This window comes from Enhydra lutris, unplaced genomic scaffold (assembly GCF_002288905.1).
Source record: "Enhydra lutris kenyoni isolate GAN:26980312 unplaced genomic scaffold, ASM228890v2 scaffoldscaffold9, whole genome shotgun sequence".
In the NCBI taxonomy this organism is placed as follows: Eukaryota; Metazoa; Chordata; class Mammalia; order Carnivora; family Mustelidae; genus Enhydra; species Enhydra lutris.
In genome coordinates, this window is record NW_019154093.1 from 33,420,883 (window position 1) to 33,433,431 (window position 12,549).

Sequence of the window (12,549 nt, forward strand, 5' to 3'; positions counted from 1 at the left end):
ACTGAAATTAATTTTTATTATGAGCCTATGTCAGGATGCCTTAACTGCAGGCAATAGGAAATCCAACTCACTCTGGATGAAATAATAAAGAATTTATTTGCTAATGTAAGAGGAAGTCCAAAAGTAGGGAAGAATTCACGGTTAGTATAGAGGCTAAATTATGTCATCAACGACCAAGTTCTTTTCATCTTTCTGTTCTGCCATCCACACTGTTGGCCTCAAACTAATGCTAGTCCCCCCTCATGACTGTAGGGTGGCTGTCCAAAACAATGGGGCTACAAAGACATCTTGTCTGAAAGAACAAATGATTGATTCCCATTGGTTGTTGTGAACCTTCCCAGAAACTTCCACGCGGTTGTTTCCTCATAATTGCTCAGATTTGGGTCACTTATCCATTCCTGAATTATAATTAATAGCAAGGGGTAATTGAAATTCTCTTGGTCTAATCAGGTACGTCACTGGAGTCCGGATCAGTTGCTCGAGCTTCATTGCTGGTACTCAGTGAGAGAAAAGGAATAGATACTGAGGAGCCCACAACAGTATCAAAATCAAGGCTTTGGGTAGGTTGTAAACACTTCCTTTCAGTCAATTCAGTATCTCTATGCTTTGCCCCAGTCTTGGTGGAAAATGAGATTTTGGCAATGCTATAACTTTGAGGAAGCATCCTGGTCTGGTTGTCGCCCATCCCCATCAGCGTTCACTGAGACACCGTTGTTTACATCTGGTTTTCAGTCACAGGAGACCTGTCCCTCTCTCTCCTTCTCATGCCACTCTCTTGAGTAAATGAAATTACTCTGCTGAGGCACATGGGGAATCAGGTGAGATTTTTTCATGTCCACTTGGGATTTTAAATTCAAATGCCTTTAGAGGCAAGTTGGTATAGTAGACCAGGTATAAGATAATAGGGGTAAGGACAGAAGGAACTAGAGGGCATGCTCCACTCAAAGTCATTCAAAATCAAGTTGTTTAAAAATTCTGTGTTTGCCAAATAAGACCTGCTCATAGACCATATTCAGTCCGTGATATACTTCACGATGGCATCTTGCCCCTTCTCAAGGTCCTGCCTAGGAAAGGATACAAACCTTTCCTGGATTTGGATCTTTCCAGCCCTGGATTTGGAGCTTTCATCCTCCATGCTGGGACTCAGTCCTGGGAAGTAAACAGGTGTGCATGTCCTTTTTTCCCAAGGAATCATTTACACTTAAATTCTCCTCTGAAAGCAACTGGGTGGCTTAGTTAGTTAAGCATCTGCCTTCAGCTCAGGTCATGATCCCAGGGTCCTGGGATCAAGTCCCACATTTGGGCTCCCTGCTCAGCAGGAAGCCTTCGTCTCCCTCTCCCACTTCCCTTGCTTGTGTTCCTTCTGTGGCTATCTCTCTCTGTCAAATAAATAAAATCCTTAAAAAATAAAATAAACAATAAATAATAAATAAATAAATCCTCCTCTGACTCTCCCCCCTCTCCAGCGCAGGAGATTTTTCTTCTCTTTTTAAAGATTTTATTTAATTAATTAATTAATTTATTTATTTATATTAGAGCGAGCAAGAGCACAGGAATGGGTGGGGGAGGAGGGGAAGAGTGGGAGGGAGAGGAAGAAGAAAAGAATCCCAAGCAGCTTCTGCACGTTGAGTGTGGGGCTCAATTCCATGACCCTGAGATCGAGACCCAAGCTGAAACCAAGAGTCAGACCCTTAAACAACTAACCCAGGGTATGGAGAGTAGGAAGTCTTCAACCATTTGCAGACTCCCAAATCAATTGTATTATATAAACACAAGCATGTTTTCCACTTCTGGGGGCTTAGCCCAAAAAAAAGCCAAGAAAAGACTTGGTTTCTCTCTTCTGCTGCATTATTTCTTTCTAAGATGATGGGCATAAAATTCCTTAGCTATTACATGAAGAGGGAGAAGGATCATGGGTTGAAATATGGGAAAATATTATTTTGCTGTATTAACTAACACTGCTGTGTGCTATATTTGAAACTTGTCAAAGCAGTAGATCCTAAAAGTTCTCATAACAAGGAAAATGTGAATGATGGATGTTAGCTAAACTTATCGCAGTAATCATTTTGCAGTATATTTAAGTCAAGTCTATATGCTCTATGCCTTACACTTACATAGTGCTGTATGTCTGTTATAGCTCAATAAAGCTAAAAGAAAAAAAGTAAAAATATGCTATCCTGTTAGAGAAGAAACAGTGCCCAGAAGAAGAGACTGCTTGTCAGACTACATCTGGAATGCTTAATGTATTGCTGTGTATGTCACCTTAGAAGAACATAATCATCCAAAGAATACCCAGTGTGTGAAGGGATTCTGAATTATATTATACGAATATAATCAATAGGACTTCTGCACAACATTTAGCATTGAAGACTGAAAATGGAAGAGTCAAGATAGGCTAACTTATGCTGGGATAATAACTGACCTTAAAAATCTTGGTGGTTTACAACAATGAAAATTTGTTTTTTGCTCACGATACATGTCCATCATGGTTCAGACTTTTGTAGGGAGGTGAGCTCATCTTTACTGTGGGAATTAAGCCATTTGTTGGCCATTGTTCAAAGAAAAAAGGTCAATGGGAACCCCAGCTCTTAAAGTTTCTGTTTTCCTTTGCCCAAATAAGTCACGTGGCCACTCCTGAGATAACGGGGTTGCGGGGGGGGGGGGGGGGAAGGGGGTGCTGTTTCATGAAGGGAAATCAGAACATTTCATGGACAGAAATATAATCCATGTGGAAAGTCCCGTGTCATCCTGTTTGGGGATCTTCTGTGGCTCATCTGAACTCCTGGAAATTTGCATAGTGCAAATGAGATCTATTAGATGGCATGGTAATATTCAGTACATAGTAGCTATTACTGTTGTTATTATATTCCATTAAGAAGAGAAAATTCTTCTTTTTAAAAGATTTTATTTATTTATTTGACAGACAGAGATCACAAGTAGGCAGAGAGGCAGGCAGAGGGAGAGGAGGAAGCAGGCTCCCTGCTGAGCAGAGAGCCCGATGTGGGGCTCGATCCCAGGACCCTGAGATCATGACCTGAGCTGAAGGCAGAGGCTTTAACTCACTGAGCCACCCAGGCACTGCAAGAAGGGAAAATTCTTTCCATATGTTCTTCTGAGGCTGAACAGGAGAACTTTCTGGTATTTCTTACATAAGTAGCAAAAAACACACTGTTGTGCTAGTTTCTAGCAGGATATCATATTACTTAAGGAATGCCAGGGTAATTCAGAATATTTAGCATAAAGAAGAGATGCTTTGTGGTTCTAGGCTGGCTCAGTTGGTAGAGCATGTGGCTCTTGATCTCAGGATCATGAATTCGAGTCCCACGTTGGGTGTAAAAATTGCTTAAATAAATAAACTTTAAAAAAAGAGAGAGCTTCAGATATGACAAGACAGCTGTTTTTTTAATTTTTATTTATTTATTTTTAAGATTTTATTTATTCATTTTGAGTGAGAGAGAGAGGGCTAACAGGAGGGAGAGGCAGAGGGAGAAGCAGACTCCCTGCAGAGCCGGGAGCCCCCAGCATGGGGCTGGATCTCAGGACCTGGAGATGATGACCTGAGCCAAAGGCAGACGCTTAACCATCTGAGCCACCCAGGTACCCCAAGACAGCTGTTTTTTTAATATATGAAATTCTATGTGAAAACAAATTACACACACATATAACATGAGGGTAGCCCTAGTAGTAGAATAAATCTGTCTGGACAGGCTTAATTCTTCCAAGGACCTGGCTCTAGTGCCATGGAGTATGTTGCACTTTGTGGGGGTTGAAGAACCAGTAATAGTGAAACTGACACTTATATAATGCATATCACAGGCCAAGCATCGTTCCAAGCTTTGCATATACTAACTCATGTAGGCTATGAGATGGAAACTGCCTCTATTCCCATTTTTCAGGTGGAAAAAATGAAGCACAGATGAAGGAACTGCTGGTCACACATCTGGTAAGAGGTTGAGCTAAAGCCTGACCTTGTCACTCTGTCTCTAGAGCCCATCCTCTTAATCCTTGTGCCAACTTGCCTTTCCATGCTTAGAATTCACTCGGAAACCCTTATTGAATCAGTCTATCTTAAAACTGGTGACTGCCTTTTTGACCTTTGTTTCTCCTCTGGGTCTTCTGTACGGCTCTCCAACAAGACGTATCTTTGAAATGATACTCTGTTTCTACCTTTTTGGTTTGTCTCTCAGAATGACTTGTCCCTAGTGACCTCTCCAACAAGTGGAATCTATGATCTGGATTGGGGATCTAGGAGCCACGTTTGGGACTTGCAGGTTGGGGATTAGCCACATTTGTGGTAGAAAGGTGATGGTGGTGGCAGGCGAGGACAATTGGAACTTGACCCTAGAGCTGGCAGGCTGGCCTGTGGCCATGTGAAGAACAGAGTGAGGATGCCATTCAAGAGCCAGATCAAGAGCGAGCCAAGCGTCAGATCCAATGGGTCTGGCAGCAAGACCAAAACCTGGGACACAGCAATGATTTGGCTGTTGGTTGGCAGCAGGATGCTGACAGATGAACTGGCAGGTTCAGGAAGGGAAGCTGTAAGTTAAAACCTGTGGAGATTCCTGAGAGGGAAGTCCTAGTGAGACGAGCCTTTTATAGCTATCTGGCTGCTGATGGAGCTCACCGGTCTGCACACGAGTGACTTTCTCTTTGTTAGTATTTCTCTGTAGACCAGCAATCTGGTTCAGAACCCTTCTGACACTCTTTGGAGCCTCTTCACTCAAGTACTAGGGAGACTGAGTAGGGTTTGTGGTTATGTGGTTTGACCCTGAGATGTACGTTCAGATCCCAGCTCTGCCACTTATTGGCTCATGACACGGAGGGATAAAATACCCAACCTTATCGTGTGTTAATTTCTTTATCTATAAAATAAAAAGATAACAATGTTACTTCAGAGGTCTCTGAATCAGCATAGCACAGTGATTAAAGAGCACCGGCTCTGAAGTCCGGATGTTTGATTTATGTCCTTAATCTTCCACTAATGGGTCTAGGATCTCAGACAAGTTTCTTGCTTCAGGTTTGAGGTCTGTGAAATGGACACACAATAATAGGCTACCTATGACATAGGACTATTGTAAGAATAAGTATTATATATAATGTATAATATAAATATTCTTTATTGCCCTTCCCAGAAGATCAAACTTAAAAGGCTCCCACAAGTGGGACCCAATTCGAACAAACTCAGTATTCAGTTCCAGTCTCTCCAACCAGCTGGAACAGGAAGAACATGCATTCCCTCTGGCAGTTGATTTAGCACAGAGGAAAGACACACCCAAAGGCATTTCGTCTCCAGAAATGCCTACTAACTCCAAGGCAACTTCCAGAAGGAACTCTGCCATTGATTGTGGTTAGGAAGGTGGAGGGAGAAAGGAATGATAACAGGCTTGTCCATGCCTACTACCAAATGTATCACCAGAGAGCAAAGTTCTGAGCAAGACATCATCGTTGTATCATTATATATGGAGGGTAGAGCATAACTGATTGTTATTTTGCTTGTGGGGATTTCACAGGGAGAAGATCAAAGGTGGTAGTTTGACCTCTTCAGCTCTTGAGAGAGGCCCTCTATGATAGACTGTTATTCCAGGAGCGATTTGTAAATTGTTGCTCATGGAGGATAATGGGTCATGCCAGGTAGATAGGAAGAATGTTCATTCCATTCATCCCAGTTCCTTCTGTAACCGCTTGCCCTGGGAACCTGTGTGTCCGAGAGAGCAGGCTTGTCGAACACACGTTACTGCCTCTTTTCAGCAACTGGTGAGATGTTACAGGTTAATGACCCAGTGAACTAGTAAAATTGGGGGATGATTCTTTCACTTGTAAGAATTTACCATTGTCACAAACAATGCCATGTTAGTGTTTTAGTCACCATTTCTTCTCTCAGTGCCAACTTTTGACTTCTTGAGTCTTGAATGAGTGCCTGTAGGGAGAAGGCAGCAGGCACACAGGGCTGGGTATTTTCCCCCTTCTTCCCATCATTCTCCAGCTTTCTTTTCTGAATCTTGATGTGTTGGAGTAACTAGCCTTCCTTCTGTCTGCCCAGAGAAGCTCCATGGAGGGCAAAGAGAAGTCGCTTTGTCCATTCATTCATTCAGCAGTGAGTCGGCTGTATAATAATGTCTGCCCCTCGTGTCTGGTCTCTATGCCTAGCTATGTGGAGGCCGTGAGGAAAAGATGAAGGCGCTATGTTCAAGGAGCATACAGTCTCCAACAAATATAACGGAAGTCAGCCTGCAAGATAGTGATGAAGAATTGATAGCTGGAAGAACAGTGGGGGAGTGGGGCGCTTAATTTTTGAAGTGGGATCAGTATACTATCTTTGAACTATGGTTGGGGTGATGGCATCCTTTAAAAAATCCTGGTGAGTTGTATTTTAAAGGCACACTTACAAGTACATTAGAGTATGTGACATGCATCCTTGATGATGCAAAAGATAATTTCACATGGGACCAAAGATGATTCTAGGTCGCATGTGGATCTGATTTTAGATACTATTAAACTGAATGTTACAAAAGGGGTGCCTGGGTGGCTCAGTCATTAGGCATCTGCCTTTGGCTCCAGTCATGATTCCAGGGTCCTGGGGTAAAGCCCTATATCAGGCTCCCTGCTCAGCAGGAAGTCTGCTTCTCTCTCTCTCACTTCCCCTGCTTGTGTTCCCTCTCTCACTGTGTGTGTGTCTCTCTCTGCCAAATAAAGAAATAAAATCTTAAAAAAAAAAGAAAGTATTCCCTTTCTAATTCTATTTTGAGCTATGTGATTACAGATAGAACATTTCATTTAGATGCTATCTGTCTCAAACACCTCTCTATGAGTTGGTAAACACCCTCCCCCTGACCTTTTTAAATAAAGACTAAGTTCAGAAACTCCACAGGCAGACAGTTAGTAGAGTCCAGCTAGAACTTGGTAGCCTTATTTTCTTTTTCTCCTATTTATTTTAGTGTGTCCTTTTACTTATGGTGAGTTGCATTCAGTTTTTTTAAATAAATTATTTAAGCAAATTGAGTCGATACTTAAAGAAACATGATAAGTGGATAAGAACCAAGGTGGTACAAGGTTATGGTAAAACTGTGACAGTAATACGGAAATGACGAATGTTTCCTAAACAGGGGCACTGCAGTCCAGATAGGAGAATCTGATGAAGGGATGTATAAAGTGAGATCAAACATGGACTGTGGACTTCACATTACCATCCAGTGAAGTTGCAGGGAGGCACCTGGGCTCAATGTCCAGTGTGTTAAGAGGGGGAGGGAGATTTGCCAACATTAACAGCGCACTTATTACAGGCAGACTGCTGTATGTTTTTGAGGCTAGACAGATGAATAAGATTGGGCCCCTCCTCTCAGAGTGAGTTTCCAGTTTGTCTCTAGGGGAGACAAACACGGAGATGTACATTCCTCTGTACACTGTGATAAATATTACCAACAGCTTTAAAACCCCAGGCAAAGGAAATAGGAAGAAATTCATTATATGAGTGTATGTGTGATAAGAATAGCTGCCATTTGTGGAGTATCTTCCAAGGGCCAGGGGACCTGCTAAATACTTTGTCACATTAGCTCATTTATTCCTTACAGTTAAGGAACTGAGATCGGAGAAGCTAAATAATTGTCCCATGGTTAATAATAGTGATGATGTTCGGGGTGCCTAGGTGGCTCAGTGGGTTAAGCCTCTGCCTTTGGCTCAGGTCATGATCTTAGGGTCTTGGGATCAAGCCCTGCATCAGGCTCTCTGCTCAGCAGGGAGTCTGCTTTCGCCTCTCGCCCTGCCTGCCTCTCTGCCTACTTGTGATCTCTCTCTCTCTGTCAAATAAATAAATAAAATATTAAAAAAAGTAATAGTGATGATGTTCACCACTGAGTATTTAATATATGCCCAGCACTGTGCTACATCCTATATGCACCTTAGCTCATTTAAGCCTCCTACTAGCCTAAGAAATAAATATTATCTCCCTTTTACAGATCAGGAAACCAAGACTCAGAGAGATCAGGAGACTTGCAGAGTTAGTGAATGGTGCTGTTGCAGTTTAATCCCAGAGGCGTTTGACTCCCAAACCCATTTCTTCCAGTTCTACTGCTTCCAATCAGCTGTCAGACTATAGGAACCTGATTTGGCTGTGCAGGGGGAAGGTTCACAGAGGGCTCGAGCTTCCAGGCTCGACTGGGTTTCTTTATTGAGTTTAGTACATAACAACTCTTTCTGTTTCATAACATAAGCCCCTAAACTCCTCAAGCACTAAGTCTTATGACGGTGTGAGTGGCTAATGCTGTTCCCTGAAATTATAAGGTGATGTTGACAAATGCATTTCAAAAGTAGGTAAAAGAACTGGGTGATAGGGAAGGTGGGCTATAGTTCATCTAGTTTGTGAGGGCTAGAAACTATTTCCAGTGGGAACTCACAGAATCAATGCTTGATAGAGACAAAGGGACCTTTGGGAGTATTAAATCCAATGTCCACATTTTAGAACAAGAAGAGGTTAAGGGCCAAAGTTCCCACAGCAGACAGAGGAGCCACGAGGCCACACAGCTCCCCATGTCTCAGTGCTCAGTGTGGTAGAGCAGTGGTTTTCAGAGTGTGGAAACCACACTTTCCAAGTGCTGATTTCCAGATCGGCAGCCTCAGCATTAACCCAGGAACTTGTTAGAAATGCCCACCTCAGACCCACAGATTCAAAAACTGCTGAGGAGGGGCTCAGCAAATCTGTTTTAAACAAGCCCTCGGAGGGATTCTGATACATGCTGAGGTCTGAGGAGGACTGCAAAGTATCCACTATATATGATACAGCATATGGAGGGAAAGAGCATCCCCGGAACCTCTTCTCTCTCTATTTATTCCCAGGTGAAGGGCTGAAAGGGATCAGTGGAAACAACCTCCTCATGTCTACAGCAGACTCCCGTGATACTTGAGACGAGGGGATGAGCCTACTGAACAAATGCTGAGCGAGGCTGGGGGACTCGGTGCGCTCTAGGTGAGGCTAGGCCTTGTCTGGCTGGCTGTCTATGGAGGAGATGCTGGAGGAGGGGGCTTGAGCTGCCAGAGGCAGAGAGAAAGAAATACTCTGCCAGGCTCTTGCTTACTCAGGCTCCCTTTCCCCCTCAGAGGATGCAGCCAGGACTCTAGAAGAGTCTCTTCTCCAGGCTGTCCCTCCCCATTTGTGGCTCCATTCAAAACCCTGCAATGCATTTCCCCAAAGCTCGGCCTGTAGAAGGAGGGGAGAGAGAAGGTTGCAAAGATGTATGGAAGGCTGAAGATTTTTTTTTTTTTTTTTTTTTTTTAAGATTTTATTTACGGGGCGCCTGGGTGGCTCAGTGGGTTAAGCCTCTGCCTTCGGCTCAGGTCATGGTCTCAGGGTCCTGGGATCGAGCCCCGCATAGGGCTCTCTGCTCAGCCGGGAGCCTGCTTGTGATCTCTGTCTGTGAAATAAATAAATAAAATCTTTTTTTTTTTTAATTTACTAATTTGACAGACAGATCACTAGTAGGCAGAGAGGCAGGCAGAGAGAGAGAGGAAGGGAAGCAGGCTCCCGGCTGAGCAGAGAGCCCAATGCGACTCCGGGCTCAATCCCAGGACCCTGGGATCCTGGGATCGTGACCTGAGCTGAATCCAGAGGCTTTAACCCACTGAGCCACCCAGGTGCCCCAAGACTGAAGATATTTTATTCTGAAGGGATGCTTTTTATCTGAGGTGGGGAAATAATAGAAACTGATGTGCACTGAGGATGGACTAGAGGTTTAGGGGCTGGCAGTTATCACACTTTCGCCAGTAGGAAATGAAGGCTGTGAGGAACGGCTGGGTGAGTAGGAACAGATTTAAGAGAATATGGAGTGGGACTCCATGTGGCGCTGGATCCCGGGACTCGGATCATGACCTGAGCTGAAGGCAGACGCTCAACGGCTAAGCCACCCAGGTGCCACTCTGCCTGCTTGTATTGCCTCTCTCTCTCTCTCTCTCTCTCTCTTTCTCTCGCTGTCTCTGTCAAATAAATAAAATCTTAGAGAGAGAGAGAGAGACTATAGAGTGGGATACGCAGGGGAGAGGAGGGAAGATAGCACCCTTTGGACTTGGTGAGTTGTAACTGTAGTGCCAACATCCTGGGCCCTGCCTGAGGTCCTGAAATCAGCTGGCTCAAGAACTTGAGCACAGGTGAGTGATCACCCCCTCCTTCCTTCTTCGGTAAGGAGCTTGGTCTTTGGAGTCAGGCCGGTGAGGGTTCAAACCGCCGGCTGAACTGTGTGTTCCACCAGGGCAAGACTCCGCCTCTTTGGTTTACAGCTATGTGCCAAGCGCCTAAAACAGTGTCGGGAACATGGTAGGCGCTCAACACACATTTGTTGAATGAATGGCGACACGCCAAGCCTCCTTTCCTCATCTGTGAATACTCTATCTGGACCGGTTGTTGCACAAGGAAATCGCCTAGCCCCGAACTTGACGCACAGTAGGCGATCAACAAGTTGTATTTTTCCTTTTCCTCACCAGTAGACGGGGTCCGCAGGCGATGGCAAGAGAAGGGTCTGTGTCCCCGCGCCCCTGCAGCCCCCGCTGGGTGGTGCGGGGCACGTGGGCCCAGAGGGCGGGGTGGGAGCGGAGCGGCGGGGAGGGGAGGGGGCGCCGGCCGGCTACTCGCGCAGAGCGGGTCTCCCCGGCTTACGTAAGGCGCGAGTCCGGCGCGGCCGGCTGGGGCTCGGAGTGGGGGCGGGCGGAGGCGGCGCCGCCCAGCGGGATCCGGGCTGGAAGCCTAGCGGAGCGCCGCGTCCCGCCTAGGTGCGTGTTTATTTGATTGCTTCGGGTGGAGAAGCGGCCGGACTCGGGCTCCCCGGGGCAGGGAGCGCCTCGGCCCAATCTCGGCGGAGGTGGGCGCTGGGCGGTCAGCGCGGGCGGCGGGCGGCGGAGACTCCGGAGGACTGACAGCCGCTGGGGAGGGGCCGCGGCGCAGACTCCGCGCTGCCCATGTGCGAGGGCCGGGGCAAGGGCTCAGCCCCCTGGCCGCCCGGTGCGTGGGGCGACGGGGCACGCGCGTGGAGTCACCGCCCCTCCCGGCTTCCCCCTCGGTGGAGCCTGGCGCTGGGATGCCAGGCCGCCTAGCCCCTTCCTCGAACGCCGCGTGGGGAGCGAAAGAGGAAAGGCTGGAGGTGGGCCTGGCCGGGCGGCCCTCTGAGCCCCCGAGGTCGACCCCGCCTGGGGCGGGGACTCGGAACTCCTACGGAATCGCGGCGTGGGGGCGAGGAGGGCGGGGATGGGTAGCGTGGCGCCTTTCTCCGCCTTCGAGCCGGCCCCGGCGCGGGGCTGAAGGGAGGGGTTGTCTTCAAAAGTCACTCCTTCCCCCTGCAGGGGCGCCCGGCGAGTCCCCGCGCGAGCGGAGAGTGTCGGAGGCAGAAGGAGCAGCAGCAGCAACAAAGTTCCCGGGGCTTCTCCGAGGCTGCTGTCCGGGTTGCCTGTTTGGCCGCCCCCTCCCTTGCCTGGCGAAGGCAATGGCTTCCAAACTCCTGCGCGCGGTCATCCTTGGGCCGCCTGGCTCGGGCAAAGGCACCGTGTGCCAGAGGATCGCTCAGAGCTTTGGCCTCCAACATCTCTCCAGCGGCCACTTCTTGCGGGAGAACATCAAAGCGAACACCGGTGAGGGGTGGAGGGTGTGGGGGCGAGGGGCGGGGGAGATCCGTTGCGGGGTCGGGTTAGGTCGGGTCTCCTAGGTCCCCGGGCGCCCTTCCCCCGCCCGCGTGCGGTCGTGCAGGCTCGTACGTGCCTGGGAGCATGCAAACGGTGGCCCACGGCCGTGCGGCTTAACCGCGCCCCTGGAGGAGGCCGAGGCCAGCTGGGAGGAGGGTGGGAGGTGCTCCGGGCTCCTCCAGTCTTAGGGAAAAGCCGGTAACCACTCAGACAGCCGAAAAACCCGAGCTTCCCGCTCGCCCTGCCTCTTTATGGCAAAGCTCTCTGTGCCCACACCTTCCCCGCGCCCCCTGCTCTGGCCGCCCACCTGTGGGAGTCGGGTCCCGCTGTGCGCTGGGGAGCCTGTGGCGCTGCGGGTCTCGCAGCCGCGCGCTATTCCTGCCCCTCCGCGCCGCCCCGGGGCCTCCGGACAGAGCCCTGGTGGCTTTGCAAGGCCTGTCTGTCCGCGGACGCCTTCTAAGGTAAACTCTCACCACGAACTCCCCCTCCTTCCCAAGCCGGGGCCTGGCCGTTGGGAGACTACGTAGTAGGAGGCTCGATCTGATAAATTACCTTTTAAATCCTGCTTCCCTGGAAATGGCTTCTTGAGAAAGTATCCCTTGACTGGCGTCGTGGATTTGGGGATGTAGATCGCCTGATCCTTTCGTCTTTCAGTAGGGCCCTTCACTCCTCTCCTTCCACCCCACGTCCACCCCAGTTCCTGATGAACTGGCATTAAAAGGCGCGAGGTGGCTGTTGGCGCTTCTAGTGCGTAACCCTTCTGGGATGCATGTGCTCATAATTAGCAACTCCTTTACGAAAACTTGTTAACCACAGACGGGGTGCTGAACCTTCGCTGCTGTCCTTGGAGGTGACCAGGGTGGTTATTGCTCATTCGTGGGCTAATTATCCAGA

At 48.0% G+C, this 12,549-nt stretch overlaps 1 protein-coding gene across 2 annotated transcripts in view; it reads left to right on the forward strand.

The window, feature by feature from the left end:
- Positions 1 to 11,264: 11,264 nt before the first annotated feature.
- Positions 11,265 to 12,549, forward strand: part of LOC111143296 (adenylate kinase 4) — a 66,330-nt gene continuing 65,045 nt past the window's right edge. Inside the window, exon 1 of one of the 2 annotated variants that reach the window (XM_022496942.1) lies at positions 11,265 to 11,604. In XM_022496942.1, the coding sequence (XP_022352650.1) occupies positions 11,460 to 11,604 (145 nt within the window). In that variant the 5' untranslated portion in view covers positions 11,265 to 11,459. The remainder of the gene's footprint in view (positions 11,605 to 12,549) is intronic. The other variant, XM_022496943.1, reaches the window with a different exon arrangement.